The 23,567-nt window shown below is 38.1% G+C and overlaps 1 protein-coding gene across 1 annotated transcript in view; it reads left to right on the top strand.

The window, feature by feature from the left end:
• Positions 1–23,567, top strand: part of ANOS1 (anosmin 1) — a 152,125-nt gene that overhangs the window by 94,289 nt on the left and 34,269 nt on the right. The window contains exons 6-8 of the mRNA XM_063341293.1: positions 7,007–7,136; positions 16,768–16,970; positions 19,374–19,521. Of these exons, the coding sequence (XP_063197363.1) occupies positions 7,007–7,136; positions 16,768–16,970; positions 19,374–19,521 (481 nt within the window). The remainder of the gene's footprint in view (positions 1–7,006; positions 7,137–16,767; positions 16,971–19,373; positions 19,522–23,567) is intronic.

Below are 23,567 nucleotides of genomic sequence, written 5' to 3'. Positions count from 1 at the left end.
GCGGCTGTCACTGTGTTAGAGACTTGCTCAGAAAAAGTCACCTGCAGCAGATCCTGGCATGAAACCCTGCTTGTGCAAGCCCAAGGGAACGTGCACGCCAGCAAACCTGATAAAGTTGCAGTGACTTATTTATTATCTCTCCACTGAGGTGCAGATCTGTGTTCTCCATATTCAGCAAACAACCTCCTGCCTTTGCTACTAGGAAAATACCATGTTGCAAAAACGAGCCAAATCTGAATTACTCACCACTGTTACCGTGCCATGTATATGTGCTAGACTGTAGAAGCCCAACTCTTCTGGCTGATGGATCCAGACTGCAAATGTAGCACAGTGCTGTGCTTTTTCTCATTGCAGAAACAGATGTCATGCACATTTCTGGAAGCATGCATTACATATATATGCTCCATAGTAGTGGAGCATGTAGAACCCTCTGCCTTCTTGCAGTGGATGTACAGGCGAGAGTGTTTCAGAAACGTGTTCCTGTGCAAGAGTGATAAGAATCCTGACAGCTGCCTTCCCTGGGGGTCTGTTACAGGCAGGCAGAAGGGGCTCAGTTAATCTCTGTGTCAGGAGAAGCCTCCTACAACTTTCTGAGAATTTCGCTGTCCCTTCTGCATCACAAGAGACACGTGTTTGATTGTGTGATGGACCCCACTGGGGATGTCAGTTCAGAGCAAACTTCAGGATGCCTGACTGGCTTCGTGAACCGTGTATACCTTATGGGACACAAAGGCTGGACACCCTTGAGCGGTGCTAGTAATCTGAATTTCTGTCTCTGTAGAGTAATTCTGTGTTTGTAGTTTTAGACATCCCACCAGGCAGTCAAATTTGTTAAGTGTGGCCGCATGCAATAGAATTTATTTTGTAATATCAGCCACAAGGATGGATATCCAGTTTGACTAAAGTGACTGTGTGCACAGCCTCAGGGCTTTTCTTGTCCTTATAACTGAGATTTTTTCTTGTACGATTCCAAAACATTGGGCTATGAGACCTTAATTATAGGCAAAGGCTGTGAAGAGCTCAGCCATTCAGCTGAGAACTCCTGGGGCATTCCAGTCCAGGGGAGATGATGCTGGCTTCTTCATTACTCTGTGACTTAAGCTAGAGAGCATGTAAAAAGCAGTTGAAGATCAAAAAGGCTGTGTGTGAGGATCTGAATTTCTCTATGCCTGTGCCCATATGTAATGTAATTATGCGAAGTTTTTGTTTGCATCTTCTTATAAAAAAATTCATAATATTCTATCAGAGTTCCTCATCCAATATTCTATTTTTATTATCTGTCCAAGAAGAAATGGGGTTATAATTTTCAACAATCATAGAATCATAGAGTACGAGGTTGGAAGGGACCTTAGGGATCATCTAGTCCAACCTTTCTTGGCAAAAGCACAGTCTAGATAAGATGTCCCAGCACCCTGTCCAGCTGAATCTTAAAAGTATGCAATGATGGGGAATCCAACACTTCCCTGGGGAAACTACCATGCACCAGTACAGGTTAAGGGCTGACCTGCTGGAAAGCAGCTCTGCAAAGAAGGATCTGGGAGTCCTGGTGAAAAACAAGTTGGCCATGAGTCATCAGTGTGCCCATGTGGCCAAGAAGGCCAAAATGCTATCCTGGCGTGCATTAAAAAAAGCATGGCCAGCAGGTCGAGGGAGGTCATCCTCCCCCTCTACTCTGCCCTCGTGAGGCCACATATAGAGTACTGTGTCCAGCTCTGGGCTCCCCAGTTCAAGAAAGACAAGGAACTACTGGAGAGAGTCCAGCAGAGGACTATGAGGGTGATCAGGGGACTGGAGCACCTCTCTTTTGAGGAAAGGCTGAGAGATCCTGGATCTGTTTAGCCTGGAGAAGAGAAGACTGAGAGGGGATCTCATCAATGCTTATGAATATCTAAAGGGCGAGCGTCAAGAGGATAGGGCCAGACTCTTCTCAGTGGTGCCTGATGACAGGACAAGGGGCAACGGGCACAGTCTGGAACACAGGAAATTCCATCTCAACATGAGGAAAAACTTTGAGGGTGACGGAGCACTGGAACAGGCTGCCCAGGGAGGTTGTGGAGTCTCCTTCTCTGGAGACTTTCAAAACCCACCTGGACGTGTTCCTGCTCTAGGTGACCCTGCTTTGGCAGGAGGTTGGACTAGATGATCTCCAAAGGTCCCTTCCAACCCGTACCATTCTGTGATTGTACCTATGGCTGATTGTTCTCATTGTGAAAAATTTTCCTCTTGTGTCCAATTGGAATTTCACCAGGAGTAACTTCTTGACTTCTTTGCCTCTGCTGGTGATGCCCTTGTTGATGCAACCCAGCATCCTGTTGGCTGGCTTTGCCGCAGCAGCACACTGTTGGCTCATATTGAGCTTGTTGTCTACCAGGACCCCCAGGTCCCTTTCCACAGAGCTGCTCCCCAGCTGGGTAGATCCCAGCCTGTGCTGCACTCCTGGATTATGTTTTCCCAGGAGCAAAACCTTACACTTGTCGTTGTTGGCCTTCATAAAGTTCTTGTAAGCCCACTCTTCCAGCCTATCCAGGTCTTCCCTCAGGATGGGTCTCCCTTCCGAAGTGTCCATTTCCCCACTCAGTTTAGTGTCATCTGGAGACTTCATCAGGGTAGACTTGATCCCATCATCCTGATCACTTATGAAGATATTAAACGGTGTTGGGCCCAGTATCGATCCCTTATGGACCCCACTTGTGACAGGTTGCCAGTTTGAAAAGGAGTTATTTACCACCACCCTCTGGGTGGGGCCTGTCAGCCATTTCCCCACCCACCGCACAGACCACTTGTCTAAACCGTAACACATCAGTTTCTTTAGGAGGAGGCTGTGGGGAACCATGCTGAAAACCTTGGAGAAATCCGGAATATCCCCTGCTCATCCCACATCGACCAAGCAGGTTACTTTGTTCTAGAAGGTGATCAGGTTTGTCAAGCACAGTTTGCCCTTGGTGACTCTGTGCTGGCTTTTCCCAATCACGTGCTTCATTTGACGTGTGATAGCCCCCAGGAGGATTCATTCTGTAACTTTCCCAGGGACTGAAGTAAGAGTGATGGGCCTGTAATTTCCTGGGTCCTCCTTTATGCCCTTATTGTAGATGGAGGTGACATTAGCCAGTTTCCAGTCTTCTGGAACTTTAATTTAAGGTGTTTACTTTTCAAAAAACTTGATTTCCTATTGCCTTCACATGAGCTAATTTGTAAGTAATTTCTCATGTCTCGTAAATTTTTTCTTGGGATTGAAAAAATAATTTTGAAGAAGCTTGTTTCCTTTGTATTTTATTGTGTCATGAGGTCTTTTTTGATGTTTTCTTTTTAAGGAGGAGGGCTCAATTAATTAATATGTTATTTATTTAACTTTCCAAGTATATAAAGAAAGCAAACACGTTGAAAACAATTTTAGTTCTTTTCAGGAAGAAAAGATTTTGTTTACTTTGGTTTTTTTACTGCACATTTTTGCAAAAACTTGACATAACTAGCCGTTTGAATAATTTCCATTGGTTAATATAAAAACTATGGAAAATAAGATACCAATTAACCTAGTTGGCTATGATGTACAGTGTCCTAAGTGGTTATGCCAGGTTTCTTACGATACTGTTTTTTTAAGGTTTAACCAGCTGAGCAGGACCTGCTGCACTATCCTATCAGAATACCATATATCTGGTGAACAAACTTATAATTCTGTTTGGTGCTAATGCTTTCTAAAAATAATAGTATTACTGTTTACATTGGAAACTTAGATAGTTAATTATATTAAATTGATTAATGAAGTTAATTCAAATATGCCAGGTTAATTATTTTCAGACAGAACATGTCTGTGCTGTGTGAATGGATGCCAAGTATGTGTGCACACACACTTACATATATGTATACATATGGTCAGACAATAATGAAGTTTACTTATTAATTTATTCTTTTATTAAGACAAATAAAGAGTGGAATTTACTGCTAGCTTGATTGTGACAAACCTTAGTGCTTCATGTTGGAGATGTCTAAACTCTGCGGACAACTAATCTTTTTTAAAACTTAAAAGTTTTAGAGACACCTGAAGTTCTGGTTCTGAGGATCACGAAAATTTTCTGAACTCTTGAGAGCAAGAAATCCCTGCTGGAGCTCACCACCAGTCCTGTACAGTAAAGGTTTATTTCTCCATCTCCCAGGAGAGGGCTTGCTTTATTAAGCATTCTTAGAGAGTGCCCACCTTGTGTGGGATTGCATTCACTCGAAACGGAGGAGGTCTGCTCTCCTTTCATAGAGGAGTGGATGCAGCACTGTCAGGTTTCTTCTGTATCACAGGAAAAAAACTCAGCTCTTCTGATACCCTGGATGGTATCCCTTCACTCTCTGAACAGCAAATTCTTTTATCACCGTGCGTAGTTTCAAAAGAAGGTGTAGAGCTATGAACTCAGCAGGGTAAGGCTGTCCTCTCCTATTTCCATTAGATCTTTGCACTACAGAAGGGAATCCAGGATTGGTAGTGTGAAAGGAAGGGAATGAACACAGTGAAACAGTCCATTGATTACTGTAATACCACTCAGCATACTATTTAGTGGGCTTACATTAATATAAGGCAGATATTGAAAGGACTATGAATATTATGATCTCATAATCATAACTAACTGAAATCAGAACTAACTGAAGCAATTAAACAAAAAAAAAAATCAATTTACCATTTAGGTGGTATAAGATATCTCAGTAGTATTTAGCTCTTTCTTGAAATTTATTAAATCTGTGTAAAGGTTGCTTAGAGGCGCCAAAGTAGTTTATACTCTCTAATGCAGGAGTTACACCTCCCGCGTGCCATTGAGTTTAACAGGAGCTTTGCCAACAAAACGAATGATGAAAGTAATAGGCCCAAGGCATGTTCATAAATTAAAATAATTTCGGTGATATGGATTGACAGATTATTTGATGTTACAGTATTTCACGGTTGCCATGGAAGACTGACACAACTGAAATCCTTTCTTTTAATCAGTCCTAGCAGAATAACTGAGCTGATGCAAATGACAAGCAAGATTCCTTAGCTCAGGAATTTGGGGTCAAATCTATTCAGAATATGCTTGCCTTGTAACTAAATTCAGCAAATCTGTTTTTAAAAACCCACAGTGTTGTAACTAGTTAATTACAATTAGATATTGATCCGGACCCTGATCTCAGTTGCAGCAGTGGCCTGAATATATCCTTGGGGTTTTTTTCTGTTAATATAGTGACAGTTTATTTTACTCTAGTTCAGTGTCATGTCTGATCTGTAAATTCTTGAGTATGTGGGCCTGCATGCTGGAAAAAGCTAGGACATTTGAGTGCTCCATAAAATGAAAATAATAGTAAAAGTTAGTTCAGGTAGGCTTTCTTGCCTAGGGGATCCCTTTCATTGGATGAGATAATTCACTCTACCAGTAACATAAAAGCTAAAAAAAGGAAAGATAAGGCAGACAATGAGAGCATCAGGACTTTTACCCCTGCTTGTGCTAAAAAGACAAATACAGCTGTCTGAACGGAGAGGGACTCCGAGCACCAGCAATATGAGAGGCTCAAAGTCTGCAATGCTTACCAGTCTGAGAGCAGTCCATAGTGCAGTTCAGAAAGGCTCTCTTTCCTTTACATGCACACACAAATGAGGTATCCATTTCCTTAAATTTTGCTTGTCACAAAATGAGGAGATAAAGTGCTGGATAATACCTACAAATTGTATTGGTCAGGGCTCTAAAAATACCATTTTTGGAGAGCTGAAGCAACTTCCTCAAGTTCTGGCTATCTGAGTCAGGTCAGCTGCTGCTACTTTCTTACACAGACTGGAAAGAGCAAAAAACAGAAATAATGCCAAGGAAGGTGGATTTTTGAAGTTATAGAAAACAGAGCTTGTGAAAATAAATGGATGTCACTACGTTTTTAATGAGCTTGCATGTTTGGTCAGTAGTGATAATCAGTAACGATTTGGACATATACAGGACATTTGGTTCAGGTTTATGTGGTTTTTTTATTAAAGAATTAAATTAAAATGCAATAAACATGACATCCTAAAATAAATTGAAAACTGGATAATTGAAAGGTGATTGAAAAACTAAAATCTGCAACAAGTGGATGAGTTTCTGGTGAGTTCTACAAAAATGCTACGTCTTCTGTACTTGGCAGTGATTCAGGGGTTACCAGGAGGCTGTGTTCAGTTCTGGTGTTTCTACCTTAGGAAAAATAAAAAAAACAGTGCAGAAGATAGCTCTTTAAAAGTTTAAAGGGGAAAAAAAGACACAGGAAAGCAGGGCTCAGAGTAAGAGCATGTAAAGCACCTCCTACTGAAAGGGTTCAGAGTGCATCTATGCTTATTCCATATTTCAGCGGTTAAGGCACTCCCCTCAGAAGGTGGAAATTGAACTCGTGACACTAGCAGTCTCAGTGGGTGTTGTTGGAGAAAAGGTCATCTCCTATGACCTGAGAAAGGTCTGCAGGGAAGAGTTAAAGCCGTGGGTGTCTTTTTGACATAAGTGCCAAAGATCTGAAGAAGGCTTACATTCATTACCTGAGGGTTTCGTGTTTCCTGTGAACCAGAAAAGGCGGCTTCTCACAGCACTGGATTTTGTGAAGCCATTTTGGACCCCTAGTTCTCTGAGAGTTGAGAATTGGAGAAATGAGTCCTGTGGCCTGGGGCAATGAGTTCCCTGAAACATCAACACCTGAACAGCTATGCCCTATACACTGGTGAAGGTTGTGATAAGTGGAAAACTAATTTTGTGAATTTAACACTTCACCAGTTTTCTAAAGGTTACTTTTTCTAGAAGAGACCTGCAATGCACTGTAAAATTGGGTGGTTATATGATTTTGTTCGCAGACGTAAATGCTTTGCAGTGCAGAATGATGCTCAGAGTCGGGGGGGTGGTTGCATACAGCCTGCCAACACTGGCGCGTATTAAAGCAGTGCGTTCCCTACCCTTCAGTCTGATTTACTGGTATTGCATGGGAGATGATAGCACAGCTAGCCATGTCAGAACAATGTGTGTAAGCATGACATTTTCCCCACCAGACTACAGAGGAGCGGGTTCGGCTGCCTGACATCCGAGCAAGCAGGTGGTACCAGTTCCGTGTGGCAGCTGTGAACGTGCACGGGACGAGAGGCTTCACGGCACCCAGCAAACACTTCCGATCCTCGAAAGGTTAGTTTTCGTTCACTATATCTGGTGCTCACCTTCATCTCCCTCACACATGGAGCCCAACCTGATCTGCCTACTTTTGTGGCAGAAGGTTTTTAACAGGTGGGGTTTTGGGTAGTTTTGCCACTGGCTTTAGAAATGGTGTGAGATTTGTTTGAAGTCCGCAAAGGAATTAAAGGTTAAAGATGTCATTATTCTTTTATCAGTAAGGGGTCTCAATGAATAAACCTCCTTTTAAACATTTTCCGCACGGTTGGTATCAAACAACATGACCCTGACCATGAAACATGAAGGAAGTGGGGTTTCAGTGTGTTATTCCAAGAGGTTTCTCGTATTTTTCTTTTTGGTTATGAGAAATATGTTGCTGACATATGTTTAGCAGAGTATTGAAATACTTTGTTGCCTATATCTAAATAATTATATCAGCATTGTTTTGATGGAACTTCAGGCTCTCTTAATGTAACTTTTCCCTTGCTAGCACTAATCTTAAGGGTTTAAGAATAAAAAGGGTGTAAATGCTAAGTAGCATGATTCTGTTCATTAGAAAGGCATGTCGGCCAATCCACAAAATATTGTAGGAATTTTTGTTGACATTTCTGGTTTTGCAAGGGTTTGGGTAATAAAATAACTTTGAAAATTATTTCTGAGCCAGTTAACAGTAATTGGTGGATGGGGGAGGTGGAAACGGATTTCCCATCCTGTGAAGTTGCTGTCATTGTCCCGGTGTGCCTTTGACCCACACAAAGCAAATTTTTCCCGGATGACTTTTAGGCATAGTATAGGAATTAGCACAGGCCAGAAACTATTCCCAACAGACAGATGGTCTGGATGTGGTCGCCGTCTCTTAAAGGCAGTTGATAATGTGGACATAGCCAGACTGTGCTAGTTGACTTTAGTGCTAAAGAATGAGATCTATCACTCTTCACTCTACTAATAGAGGTAGTTTCTAATGATAAAAAGTATCTATGATTCTGTGATTCTAATAGAAAGACTTGTCTTTGTTTTAGTAGTGACAGAATCTTTACAGTGGTATAAAGCATACTTCAAGGAATGCATTTCCTCCTCCTTCTGCAGATAGAATTATCTTGCAGTACAGGCAGTTGCCACGCACAGGTTCCCATCCTAGCTTTTAGCTTGCTGTTTGGCATAGTCAGTGGTAGAAAAAGTCTTATTGTACATGCAGTTATAGAGGCATGGAAGTGCTTTTGCTGTTATGGGTGGTTTAATTACTTACTGAATAAGTATACATTAGACTCAATAATTTTTTGGTGCTATAACCACATCTGTGGTGGGAAGGTTGGCTGGCATAGCTATCCCGTTACTGCTGTGACCACAAACCTTTTCAAGTATAAAAGAAGTAGTATTTTAAGAATTTATTATACTTAAGTAGCATAACATTTCAGTCACATCAAAAATACTGTTCCTTCAAGCTGTTTTGAGCTTCCTGCAAGGACTCAGCAGCAGCAGTAGCTTTGTCTTTACTTTTCTTCATCAGCAACACTTCAGCAGATATAGCACTGTGTTGCTGAATCAGGCAACGGTGTTTTTTAAACTCAGATCATTGTCAGATGTTTCACTGAGTTTGTAAAGATCTTCCAACTGTTCTGCTTGGACCAACTATAACTGCAATTACATAAAGGTATATCATGATATCACTGAGTTTTTGGCTTGAGCGTGACGTTTTCAGGCAGGTTTTGTATTACTTTCCAAAAAATTAATCTCCTACTGAGTGTGCTAGCCACAGGAGTATATTGTTCAAAATACCTACATTGGTAATGAATATAAGAAAATCCATGGTAAGTCATACTGAAGGTCTCTTTAGCCCAGTAACTGACCCCAGCCAAAAGTGGGGTTTTGGAGAACAGCATAAGAGCAGGATAAGCACATAGGGATATTTCTTCAGAATAGCCTTCCAGCTGGCAGTGGTTTGTGTTTCAGGAGCTTGTGGTTTTGATATGGTTACATGTTAGGTACCAGAGTCCTCTTTTTCTGTGGTCCCTGCAGCTCCTCCTGAAGCACTTGCTCTCCTGGAGTGCTGTTCATGGCTGTCTGGTGGAGGTGGGGAGCGCTTTCAGGACTTTGTGACAAGGACATCAGGAGCCAGCAGTACCTCTGCATGCTCTTACCAAATAAAACAAAATAACGGGATCTTGGTAATGGCAGAAAGTATGTAGCCGGCATTGTTCAAAAGGCTTCTATGAGCCTCAAAATAACAATTTTCAAATCTAAACTCCAGCCCTTGGCAGACAATTGTGAATTGCCAGACAAACAGCAAGGAGTTCAGTTAGCTATCGGCTTCGTAGACAAAATGATCCTATTCTGGCAGCTCATTTGACTATTTTAGAGGCTTTGGTATTGTCAGTGGTTATTATAAAGATACCATGTTTGCCACATGAAATGTGTAGAAGCACTAGGTGACACAGATGAAATGCTGCAAGGTGGTGACTGCGGGAGTGATGCTGGGATGCTTCAATCGGTATCTCTTAGCCTCCATGTCCTGAAGTAGGCACTCATATCCGTAACAGTTATAGTGTCATACAGGCATTTAATTACTATTTTGGAGCTCAGTGGGAAGTGGCGGCCCCTGCCTGGCAGAGGCAAGAAGCTGCTGCTCAGATGTGCCTGTTTTTTGAGTGCCAGCATCTACTGGCCCCTGATGAGCTCCTGCAGACACGTTTAACCTCCAGTCTGGAAAAGGAAAACGGACTTTGGCACATCACCTTTGGAAGGTTGCTGACTGACTGTGCTGCATTTATGTGAAATGTGGACAGAAATTCACATTAGTTCTTGTGCTGTTTCAATTCAGCCTCTTGTGCCAAGACCAGGAGAAGATTATTATCTTTGTCAGGCTTAACAGAATTTTCTTCGAAAATAAAGCCTTTGATCAGGAAACATGACAGCAATTCCTAGGACGGTTTCTCACACAAGATGCTGAACTTTTACCAATCGCTTGTAAGTTATAATGAATAGCAAATTATTTGGGTTTGTTTTTTTCTTCAAAGGAGGACAAACATGATATATAATCTGAATCTAGGGAGGAGTATGGCACCACAAAGTCTCTGTCACTAAATATTTTAAGCTGTTAAAAAGAACATTCAAAAACATTGCTGCTGTAATTATTTGGAGAGAGAATTTTGTCTGGTTACCACAATACTGTTTTATACTATTTTGTGTGTTTTGTGGATGCAAAAAATGTGATCTCTAAGGAGACACAGCAAAGTAACATTTTGTTTTATTCAAAATAATGTTAAGTCTTCTGAGGTATGTGATTTCCATTAACTTTTCTATCACTAAATAAAGCTTCGTATTATCCAAATTAGTTTAATTTCCCAGTCATGAAAAAGACAAAAACAGGAAAACAAGAGTATCTTATCAAGCATTCCAGATTACCATTCCTCATGCAATTGTGATTTGAGGTTTTATCTACTGCAGCTTTTGATGCTGTTATGCTGTAAACATTTGAGGTGAAGGTTTATTAGCTGTTTTACACTGCCTCATGTGTTCATTTATGGCATTAATCTGTAAATAATAAATAATCAAAGTGACATAGCTGAGATAATCTATTAAAATATTCAGAGCTTAAGCGGAGAGAATTTTTTTATGCTGTTTATTTCTTTTTTATTAAGGAAATGAAGGGTTTGTATGTGCTTGTCTGCATGACTCTTCACGGGGAATGAAGCAATGCTTCATTTTGCTAAAATGTGATTCCAAAGTTGCAAGAAAACAGCATTAGACTCTGCCTATCTGTTTGGAGCAAAGTGGCTAGAAGATGAAGCGAATACTGCACCTGAGAGAGTGGTTCTTTCCTAGAAGTAAAACTCTGCACATGGATTTTCAGATGGATACTGTCAGCTAAAACTGATCAAAACTTTCTGCTATTTTGACAGTGGTTTCCACTTCACTTTTCAGGGTTTTTAAATTGTGAGTGCTTTCCTTTTCATCTTCAATTGAGTGGCAGCAATTTGCAATAACAGCAATAAGTAAAGCTAACACAATGCCTGGCAGAATATTTTGATCTCTAAAGGTACAAATATATTTCTCTTCATTATCTTGACTGTCTCTCTCCAAGCTGCTTCATTTTCTCTGGAAGCAGGAGAGAACTGTTCCTGCAATCCATAAAGGAGTCTCCTCGGATGAAAAGGTTCCTGTGCTTTTCTCCCATTAAGCTGGCACTGGATAACCTAACCCAACTGCTTGGCACTAGTAATACAACTTTTAATTTGTTGCGTTTGGGTAAGAGTTTTTAGGCTATTTTTTTCAAGCATCTTATGATTTCTGATGAGAATGAACTCTTAGTAACAGAGACTGCAGTCAGGTAGGGGGATCAGTGTTATGTGTTCCCATATAATGCATTATCTTACCGGTCTGTAGTTAGGTACTGTGCCATTTTCTGAGACAAAAAGAGACTATAAGATGAACTCAATGAGCCCAAACCATCCAATGCTTCTACCTCTGCTAAAGGTTTTTATTTTCAACGTGTAGGTAGTTGCTAGCATACATGGGATAAATTGTCGAGAAAAAGGAAGCAGAAAACATTGTTTTCACAGCCCGTAAGTACCATGCTGGATGTGATTTCATGCATACATTACTGAGTGTTAGTAAAACCAGAACAGACACCCACTCCTGGCAATAAAATTCTTTCTGTTGCTCCTGTGGGACCAATGATTTTTTTATACTGTTGCACAGCTGCTTTATGTGCGCCATTTCCATTGGGCAAAGACAGTCGTCCCGCTTATGCCTTGGAACTGTTTAATGGTTGGAAACTTGTCTGTAGAGCAGCCTCGGCAGATTTTTAAAGTTAGAAAGTCTAATGTTTAAAAGATAGCAATGGGAGATCCATTTTAAGTCAGAAAAAAAAGCTCAATAAAAAAGGATTTAAATGAGAGTGAAACTTGCTATCACTTTTGCAGCTCAGAATGAGAATTCCGGTTCCAATGTCATTATTTTTTTCTCTGACATATATTCCAAATCATTTACTGTTCTCATTACAGTTGCAACATTTAAAGCCAAAGTGGATGCATTGCCACAGCGTGAGATGTGATTCTTGTGTACAGCTTGCCCGTACTGTTTTGTTAAGGTTGCAAAGTGCTTCTAGATCCTATTGATTGAAAAAATTTTGTAAAATATAAATTTTCTATCACTATGTCTACAGATATGAGTGTGGGAAGACATGCGTTTTGAAATGGTGACAATGTGAGGGTTTTCTTTTTTTCTTTCATTTGCAGCAAGGAATCCTCCCTTTTGGGGACTGGAGACAGAGTTTCGGTTGTGATGGCTGAGTAGCCAGCAAGACAAGAATTTAAGTCCTCTGGGTATATTCAAGCCAGATACAATCCAGACAAATGCAGTACTTACTCCATGTGCTGGAACAGCAGCTTCAGCCTTGACCTAATGAAGCTATCATTTCTAGCAGTGAGAAGTGATTTATTTGTCAGGCTGCTGAGACCAGAATTTTTTCGGATTTGAGGACAGCTGTCTGTGCCAAACGCTAGTATATATATAATGACTTTTATTTTATTTGAGTTGTAGTATAAACTGCAAAGGAAAAGCTGCAGCTAGCATCACTCTTTCTGCAAACCAAAGGCTTTTGATTTAACACTCAGATAAATTCATGTATATGAAATTTCAGAACTTTAAATTTGAAAAACTGGCAGTAGTTTCCATTCCAGTAATTTAATGTTCATGTGTATGAATTATACATGTGGGCAGTCAGTCAAAGCAATCACAGATATATGAAGACTAACAGTAGAATGGCTCTTAGCTTCATGGTCAGCAGAATGACAGTTTAGCTTCACAGTCAGGTTAACAAACAACTTACGTATATAAACTTTATATTCCAGTACCAGTTATTAAACCTTGAAGTATTTCAGCACGAGTTGTAAACTGCTTTTAATGTCTGCATAGACATAAGCATAACAGAGCACCTTGTACAGGCATGGCTTTTCAATAATGCAATAGTGAAGGCTTAAAAAAAAACAGAAAAAAGCCAACTAATCTGTTATCTGGTAACTGGCAGGCATGTATTGTGGAGGACCATGCTCTTATACTTAACAGTTTTTTGGGTTTGGGTTTTTTGGGGGCTTTGGGTTTTTTTGAGGAGGGGCTTTGGAGGGGTCTAGGCGGGTTTTTTTTGTTTTTTTGTTTGGTTGGATTTTTTGAGGGTGGGGTTTGGGTTTCTTACTAATCTAATAGCAGAGATCACAATATCTTGCCTTGCTGCTCTTCCTTCTCACATGTTAGTTTTGCTTGTGAAACTCAGTCCTTTCAGATGAAAGACAAGATGAATATTCTTATTTTTTTGGTTTACAAAATGGTAGTTCTGCCAGTTGTAATAGTGATGAGCATCACAGAAGTATATAGAAATAAATTAATAAAATATATAGTGGTATTGAAATACTTAATATGGAATGGATCCTCAGCTGGTATAAAATGCTCACTAAGTGGCTTCATATTGCAGGTAATAGATCCCAAATCCAAGAAATATTTTACTCTATTTGTCTCTACAATCAGACAGGTTTTTTTCAGATGATTAAACGCAAAACTGTAATAAATTGTTTTGCTCATCTTTGATATCTATGTCCTTCTAGTTTATTATTTTCTCCAGCTTAGTCTACTAGCTTTAAAAGAGCTCTTCTGGAAAATGTGGCACTTTCCAATGTCTCGCCTTTCCACGTCTGTCAACTGCAGATCTCCTTCCTTTCTGTCTTCTACTGCTGCCACCACCCCTCTTCCTCCTGTTCAAAGGCATTTTTGTGGATGACATTTGTGAGGCTTGCAAAAGAGAGACTTTGAAGAATGGGAACACTCAGGAAGATGGTTCTGCTAATACTGTATTATTTCACATGTATATTCCTTTTAAGAGGATGTTCTCTCTTTCCTTAACTGTAATTACCCAGTGATTTTTAGTACAATGTTTACACTCTCCATAGCAAAGGAGAAACACGACTAGGCTTTCTTTTAAATATGGATGAGCGTTTTGTCTCCTGACTGGACTGTTTCTAGTGAACACAGAAGAAATGCTACTGATATAGTAATGTTTTCAATAAACTGTACAATTATAAAAAATACAGGGTGAAATTGTAGCTGACTGGTGCTATAGCTTATAGCTATTGCCATAAGTCAGAGGAAATGATCTATTGGTTTCAGTATGCACATAGTTCTTCCTTACTTTTTTCTTTTTCTGCTTATGTTGCTGAGAAAAACAGGGGTGTTTGAACTTACCTTAAAAAAAATGTATTCTTGTGATTCTGAGACATATAGAAGCTCTGTTCTGGTCAATCGCTAACTTTATACAAGGAAAATTACGCACTATCTTGCATTCCTATGGGGACAGAAACATTTGAAAAGGAGGAATGTCAATTCGTTCATTTTGTTTTTAGACCTAGGAAAAATTGGTGAGTAGAACTTCAGAATATTTTTGATCATGTAAAACACTTTCTCCAGAAGAGCTATTTCATTTAACTTTTAGATTTTATTAATGACTCTTAAAGTCTCTTGTAGATGCAGAATGAAGACAAACGTGTTTTATGATTAGAATTGTTTGTGCTTATATCTGACCGTTTGTGAAGACATCTTCTCTCAAACACTTTAATTCTATCCCATATGTTATGTATACATAATACATGATGCACAGTACTTCTGGGAGATAACCTGAATAATTCACCTACAGTAATATGATCATGTTGCACTTCAGGTTATAAATGTTTTATTGCCATAATACATTGTCATATAACATATAAAAACCCTAACATTTTAAATGAGTGAAAATGAATACTTAATGAAATTTTGGATTTATGTACCATGATTCTGTTTATTGTACCTGTATTTCATTTTATATTTACTTATTTTATTAAACAATAGAAGTAATTGAAAAGTTGTGTTTTAGAACAGTACAAACCATTTAACTAAATTAATGTCTTAAATATATCCCCTCCAATATAAATAGTTTTGTATACTTTAAGATGGAGTTGTTGGCTACTTCACAGGTAAGGAAATTATTAAGAGCAATGCTTCTCCAAAGCCAGAAAAAAAAAATAAAATAAAGGGAACTGGCTTGCAAGCTGATTAAAAAAATGAGTGAGAAGAAATAAGGAGTTCCTGTTCTTTTGAAAATTAAGTTAAGTTTCCAGAATTCTTAAACTCAAATATACTTTGTAACTTTTATGGCCAAAAGTTCGGTTGAATTATATGTGTGAGGAAACAGGGGCATCCATTACTATTTAACTGAAATGGCATGTGTGAGGAAACAGGAGCATCCATTGTTATTTAACCAAGAGTCCTGCTAAATAACAGGAATAAGCCATTATTTCACATCTGCTGATCTTTAAAAAGGAAATGCCGTCTTTGTTAATTCTGAATGTGTCAATTTCAATGAACTAAATGATGGAATTTTTCAGTGAGGCCGTTTGTCATAAGGATTATCTGATGAACTTAGTATGCCTGGAAAGTTTATTTAACAGCTCATTTACCATTATAAAAAGATGTAGGTGAACCATGCAGTAAGCGAATGCCTGGTGTCCTCTCTGCACACCTTCAGTTTTATTTCTGGCAAATAAGTGTTGGCTCATTTGGCTAAAAAGTTATATGAAAATGGGGTTTTTGATCTGCTTGTTTTTTCTTGACTACAGGTTCATAGCGTACCTTAATTAGTATGAATTTCCTTTATTCTGCCTGATTCACTTTTAATTTTTTTTGAGTCACGCTGTTTACTTTTACTTAAATTTTGGTTTTGCAGTTTCCTTATATTTTGTCACCAATGTTTGGCTACCATGGGCATTTGAAAAAAAGTAGGAGTTAAAAAGTAGGATTAAAAAGTAAGAGTTAGTAAATAGCAAATTAGGCTTTCAGAAGCTCCGTTGCAAAATTTCCATTGATTCATATTATTCAGGGCCCGGATATTGTGTAGAGGTCCATAAGGAGGACCTAACATTCAGTATTGTCAGGTGTCCTTCTTGACTGTAGGGTCAGCACAGAGACAACTAAAGGAATAATATTTCAATTGATATTGACCAGAAATTAAACCAGAATAGGAAAATAAAACAAAGGGCTAGTTAGTTTTGTTTGCTGTTCTAAAAAAAACCCAAACCTGTAGACTTCTATGACATCATAATATATCATTACATCTTCATTATATTTATTCTAAGGAAGTGTTTATGTCTGCGGTGGTAAATGTCAATACTAGAATTTTGAAGAAAGATTCAACATGTAGAAACATAATGTTACCGTCTGAGAATTGTCTGGCAACACTGAAAAATTCAGTGTTTCCACCATACCATTCTGTGACGACTATAAAAGGCCACTTGTAGAACACGAGTGTTTTACACTCACTATATATTTAAAGTAATGAATGACAGAAGTAAAACTGATCATCTAGAACTTTTTGATAAAGCTTCAAAATATTTGTGAGCTATCAACAACACGGAATAATGACAAAACTAGATGCTAACCCATAATTTTTATTTCAGTAGAGCTTGAATTTCTAGAATTTACAAGAAGACATATCACTTATGGGAAATTTTTGCCTGAATTTTCTTCAACGTATTGAGAATATGTAATCCATCTCATGTATGCCTGATCTTTACCTTCTTGAAGATGATCTTTACTTTCGAATCTTTTTGTTTGTTTTAAATTCCAGATCCATCTGCTCCACCAGCTCCATCTAATATCAGAATTGCCAATATCAGTGCAAACAATGATGGGAGTGTAAATGTACTGATTACTTGGGATCTTCCAGAAGAGCCTGATATCCCAGTGCACCACTACAAAGTCTTCTGGAGCTGGACATATAGCAAATATGTAATCCCAGCAAAAAAAAAGAGAAGGAAGATTACTGATGGGGTAAGTAAGAAAATAGTAAATGAGACAGAAATATGGCTTGTTTCTGGCACAAAATAGAGTGTAAGTAGAGTGTAAGTATAAAATATGTGATAAATTGCAATAATTTCAGCAGCTGGTAGTGGTCTTCATTTTTAATATCACCAACCCCATAGGCAATTTTTGTCTCTATCAATGAACTCAGGGAAAAAAGTAGACTTCTGCCTTAAAATGCAGGTAAATACCAGAAGATTTTGCAGGAAAGATGAATAGAAAGTTAAATGCTCTTTGTCCTCTAAATTCAGGCTTATTTTATTAGTGCTTCTTAAAGATACAGTACTTGTTTTATTTAAAAAGCCTAACATCATCTGTCACATTGTTCTTTCACTGTGCAAATACGACTTGTGACACTATCATATAGAATAACCATTAAATAGTCAGTATAGGTCTAAGGAAAAAACAAACCCAAAGCTCTTTGAATAGGCTGCTGTACCGAAGATCTGACATATTTCTGTTGCGGCGAGTTCCTATGAGTTTCTTAAATGATGTATCAAATATGCTTTACTGGAAAACTTTGCCTTGTGATATACTTGTGCATATTGCATATTATTTTAAAGTAATTAATAGAAAAAGGAATCAATTACAGATAACAGGCTGAACTTAACTCTTAGTGCTCTTAATAAATGCATTGTGAGAATTTGTTCCCATGTCTATGTTAACACTGTATTTTGTCTCTGGCTGCCCATTTGCACTGTGATGAATGACAGCTGGAGGATTATAGTTCTTTCTGTCCCTCAGTCACCAAACCCTGAGAGAAATAAAGCCAACGGAGACTGTGTGCTGAGCTCATCTACAGCAGATTGGACACAGTAGAGGCGCCACCATGGTAGCCTCTTCTCATGGTTCCCATCTCTTCTAATGGGAACTGGTGGGTGATCGGGGTCTGGAGGCTGCACAGCCTCCACCACCTCCTGTGTGCTGGGCAGGCAGGAAAAGGAAATGTCCCCACAAATGTAGACGATACGGAGTAATTTCAGGGGCTGAGATAACTTGGTTCTTTAACCTTGCATATAGAGAAATCCGGAAGAGCCAAGGCATATTTCAGAGAAAAGGCAGGCTCTCAGAGTATCTTTCATATTACTCCTGGTTCATTGTACCTTTTCTTCTGCAGTCATGAAACTGTACGGCAATGCCAGTGAGATTCACTTCCACCACAAGACACTCCTGAGGCTATTGCTAACCAATGGTCCTTTGAGCATTATAGCAACTCTTCTGTCTAAAAATTGAAACTGCAAAAAATTGGAAAAAAAAGAAATTAAGGGTGGAAAAATCTTATTTTTTGAAGATCATTGAAGATTTTTTTTACCCAGTTTTTATCTTTAGATGTAGTCTAGTCCAAATAATTTTATAATGATTTCCATATGAAATCATTCCAGGTAGACATTCAAATAACTTGACTACAGTATTAGCAGCAGTAATTGAGCATTATAGTCAATGTTATAAATATCTCAGCAGAAAACAAGTAAGGGTAATTGATATGAAATGCTTTTGACAGTCCCTGGAGTGTTAAATATGGCAATACATGGTTAAGTTTTTCACTCTGGATTGACTGTCAAACTTCAGAGATACAAAGTATTCTAATGAAATCATGGAGTAATGTCTTCTGTCTGAGACATGGGCTGTAAGGGCATTTTTATAAATACATTAAAAAAATTTAGAAGTGTAAGAATACTGAGAAGCCTTGGCTCTTCTTTGCAATACCCTGGGACTTGCCTTAATTTATGGATTATTGACCAGAGAATGATAATCCTACTGTGGTGTTTCCCCATTTAAGACACTTCCGTAATAATGGAAACTGTATTTTTTCTTTTCTGTTTTCCATTCTATAGTGGAAAAGTATTCTTACCAATGAGGGGGTATTTTTGATTGTGAGTTTTGAGGGTTTTTTTCGTTTTTGTTTTCAACAGTTTCAACAAATAGAAAATATTGACAAATGTACTGAATGTTGGATTTTAGCTGTCTTCAGTATGACTGTCTCTAGAAAAAAAAATTCAGTTTTCTTTGCTAAGGCAGAAATTGGGGAATAAGAAGTTTAAATTTCTTCGGCTAAAATAATTTTGGCATAAGAAAAAAACTTGTTATATGTAAAAAAACCCTTTTAGTTTTGACCTAAACAATAGGTGTCTGTATTTGCCAAAATTATGTAAACATCAGGGAGGTTAGTTCTTTTTAAGTGACACAGAAAACCAGAGTTGAATAAATATTTTTTTTTTAAAAAGAAATTTTGCTCTGTTGCAATTTCTACATGAGTTTTCTTTTCTAATTTCAAAAGAGTAGGGTGCCTAAGATAACAGGCCTGCTTTTAATAAGGATCTGTGTTTCAGTAGTACTATAACTACTTTGTATATTTATTCTCTTCTATTATAGGCCCAAAATTATGTGGTCTTGGAGGGACTCCAGCCCAACAGCAACTACAATGTCGAATTGCAGGCAGTAACGCGCTGGGGTCAGATACGCCTAAAAAGTGCTAAGGTTTCTCTCCATTTTAGCACGACTCAGGACACCAGGAATAATAGTGAGTAATTGTATTCAGTCACCTGAATGCTTTATCTCTTCTTTATCTGGAATACGAATATTCTATATAAGGATTTCTCAAATTAAAAAAATAAATATTTTCCTAAAGCTTTCTGGTTTATATCATAGTGATCCCGTCTCGGTGAAGTTGAGTAAGCTTTTAATGTTAAATTTCTTATCTAAAAATTGGTGACAGTTTGTGCCTAATTCTTTATCTTAGATCCTACTCACCTGAAATAAACAAATGCAACGAAAATTGAAGTGTTTGCACGACTGTGGTGTTAATATTTTTTAAATGCAATACAGATATAAATACTCACTATATTTGTCAGTGGCTGGAGTAGAACCATTTCGGTGTCTTTGTCTCAAGTGGACAGTTTTAACTTGCAATGCTTTTCAAACTCCTGACTATTTTGAGTAGCCCATTAATTCAGACTCCTGGACCACACAAATGTGTATCTACTATGAACTAATATAAAACATCAGCTCTTCTATTAAGGAATCGAAAATGTTCCATGCAATGAATTCTCAAGAAATTATTGCACACATAGGACCCACATTCAAATTAGAATCTTGAGATCTTTAGATGTCAGGTTATTTCTTGTTAAGATCTTCTTTAAACCTCACATGCTAAGTAATACGATTGAAAACCATATCTGAATCTGAAAGTAAACCATGATTCTTAGTTAAATGCTATTTGTATAATTACAATACCAAGTTAGTGCCCTACTGCTGACGTGTCCTCGATTAACCAACACAGCAAAATTTTGATAATATGTTAAAGAATATAATTTTAAATATCCTGTCCTGAATGCATTTCATTTTCTATCCATTCACATTCTTTTTTTAAAGTACACTTGAAATTTAAACTTCACTTGTCTCCATTTTCGTAACATAACTGTAATTGCTCTCACCCTAACCGATACATTGCTATTGTTGCTGAACCCTTCTGCGAGCATATACAGTTTGGATATACATAAAATATTTTAAAGTAGTAGTTAGCTATGACAGACCTTCATATCGACACTTGCTTCCCAGTTTAATGTACCACATTAAGTACCACAAAGATAAAATAGACCTGAAGACCCTTCTTTTTCCCATATTAAGCTCATTTTTACTACCTTTGTGGTCCATTTTAAGAGACACCGGAGGGCCAAGTTTTCATCTCTTCAATACACTGAATCTTTGCCTGAAATCCATACCAGAATATGGGCTTGAGTCTCCACAAGTGTGTACATCAGGCAAGTTTGGGTTAAATGCTCAGTGAAGCCCAATGTAAGTGAATATAGGAGTTATGGCCTTTTCATACTGGCTCTCCTAGATTGTACCTGTGCTTTCTGTCATCCCCTGGAAAAGTGACCTAGTTTGCAGGATTGTGCATGATAACACAAGTTTCTTTGAGCTACCACATTTATTCTACATGTACACAGGAGATGTAGTAGAAGAAAACCTACAGTGGGAGCTGGGTGTTTAATTCCAGTACACTCAGCCACTGAGCTCAACTAGAAGCATGTCATTGGTGTTTATGAGAGAGGTTTTCATTTTGCTGAGTATTTTCCTAAGCATATTTCATTGGTTTTGCTTGTGTTTTTTTTTCTTTTTTTTTTCTGCAAAGAACATTTTGCTAGATAAACAAGCAAATATTTCCTTTTTTTTTTTTTTACACATCCCTACTTTCCATGACAGGTCTTCTTATCTCTTGTGATTAGAACTTTCTGTGAAGTCCTGGATCTCAGTGACAAACTTTAAGGTGTTTAGTTTTAATTCCAGTCATCTTGACTGGCATTTCACCAGATTATGTCACAGCCCCGAGAAAGAACACGTAACTGAGTTTACCTTACATTAGGTCACAGGAGAAGGACAGTGTCTGGATTTCACCTGACTCAGCGGCTGAGCTGTGTCCTGGTAACTAGGATAAAGTTCTATGTGCCATTATACACACCTAGCCAAAGTGACATTGGACAAGCTCTTAAATTTCTTTCTCTCAAGCTGTTGAATTTCTTTCTCTCATTTTACTATGAGAATAGCTTTATAAACTTTCCCCTCTTGGGAGCAGGGATCATTAATCAACTGATGTTTGTCAGGCTTTATTGCTAGTCATGACATTAGGTCAGATCATCATCTTCTTTAAACACGATAGTAAATAAAGACTTCCTATCTAACAAAAACCCTCTAAACTGAAGCTGAGTAACTGAGATGGGACTGTGTCATTTTTGGTAGCATTCTATACTTACTGTGAGAAACACTTTTGCTGGTGGTGCTGTATCCACTCTCCATGATCTCACTAATGGTCTGTCCCTCATGGTCTATATCACCAGTGGGTTTGCGCAAGGAGAAGATTTTTGTTTCACTTTTCCCCTACATAGCATTGTTTTTTTCAGAGTCTGATGCAGATCACATCAGATTTATTATTTACAGATATTCTACCAAATGGAGTTCATTTACCCTATACCTCATGTGTGACTTTGGTGGTTTCATCATTTTCTGTCCACCCCAGTGGCACCTCTTTCCTGTCATCATCACAGCTAGATTTAAATTCCTTCCACAATTTTGCTTGGATAATCTTCCCTCTCCATGGTTGTTTTACTTCATAAACCAGTCCATCAGTAGTTTCTGTGAAAGTCTGCTATCTACTAATGTCTAATTAGTATAGACTTTCTAATGCCTTGTGCTTTATTTCACTTTACTGTGGTGACATTTTTTGATTAAAGGTTAATTAATTGTTGTATTGGTTTTTTTAAACCGGAGTAATACTATACTAAGAGCAAAAACCAAAAAAATATTTTTTGTTTTCTCATATACTTCAAGTATATGACTGTTATGTTCAAGTTATGAACATCCATTTCGTTAATTAGCAATATTTTCTTTTTAACTGCAAATCAGTATCTCTGCAAGAACTAAAACGCAATTTGTTTTGCAGTAGAGTACTTCAATAATACGTTTATCGACAAATCTGAGCATCCTTTCTGTTAAAGCCATGAAGTAGAGGATTCAAGATTCTTTGAGCCTAAGCCACTGGTATCAAACATTTTAGTGGATAGAGTACTCTGCTGAGAAGTGTATTTGGACCTTTTTGGACATTTTTAAAAAATGGGTAGATTACAGCTTACATAGAAAAGACAATAAAAACTACTCCTGGAGGAGATGCAAATTCATCTTCTGAATCTCACTGAAGTTAGTTAGGTACAGAGCCAGTCCTGCTTGAGGTACTTTTGAGACTACTCAGAAGCAGATGGAGAAATATGAAAAAGAAAAAAAAAAATATTGCCTGAAATGTTATCTAGGACATGACATTCACGCCCCCTCTTTATTTGGGGACTTCCATGGCCTTTGGGAAGTAGTTCCAGAAGTAACATGCCAATTTTGCTGAAGTCCCACTGTCACTTACTCAGTTCTGTGGAATTAAGCTCTCGTTTTTTAGGTGTCGGTTCCTATTGTTAGAATAGAGAATAGTCCGTAACCCGCTGAAGTAATTTAGTCCTACAGACCTCTGTGAGCTTTGACCCCGGCCCTCTGGCATTGTATTTCCCCACACTCAGAAATACATTGCCTCACTATATTTGCATGCTTCTCTTCTGGGAAATGCAGCAAGACTCTCTCTCTTGATCTTTATATAGAAATATTCTAAATTGGTGTCCTGGTTTTTCTGGAAGTGGAGCAGACAAAGAACAGCAAAGCAGAGATTTAGTAAAATTAAAATACTTTAACTTGAGGTATACCTAATAGATTTAAGTTTGTACTTCTCTCAGTCACTTTTTGATTTCCTTTTAGGCAGTATAAACAGTATGGTTATCTTGAGAAAGAATTTGCTTAAGTTTAAGGTATGTTTGCTTAAGTTAAAGGTATATTTGGTAGTTTAATTTTAAAGAAGCAAAGAAAAAGTAGAATTGTCTCAGATTAATCAAAAGATTGACAAAGTAAAACTTGGCCAAAAAGAAGGTGGGTGTCAGCTGAAGCTGCATGTAGGGCACAGTGTTCAAGTTCACGTGTTAGGTAATTATTGAAACCTGCGTCTTTCCCTCTTTCTCTCAAGTATGTAGTTAATAA

The sequence above is a fragment of the Chroicocephalus ridibundus genome, chromosome 1 (assembly GCF_963924245.1).
Source record: "Chroicocephalus ridibundus chromosome 1, bChrRid1.1, whole genome shotgun sequence".
NCBI classification, from domain to species: Eukaryota; Metazoa; Chordata; class Aves; order Charadriiformes; family Laridae; genus Chroicocephalus; species Chroicocephalus ridibundus.
The sequence above is the reverse complement of the archived record's forward strand: the minus strand, read 5'-3'. Positions and strand labels throughout refer to the sequence as shown.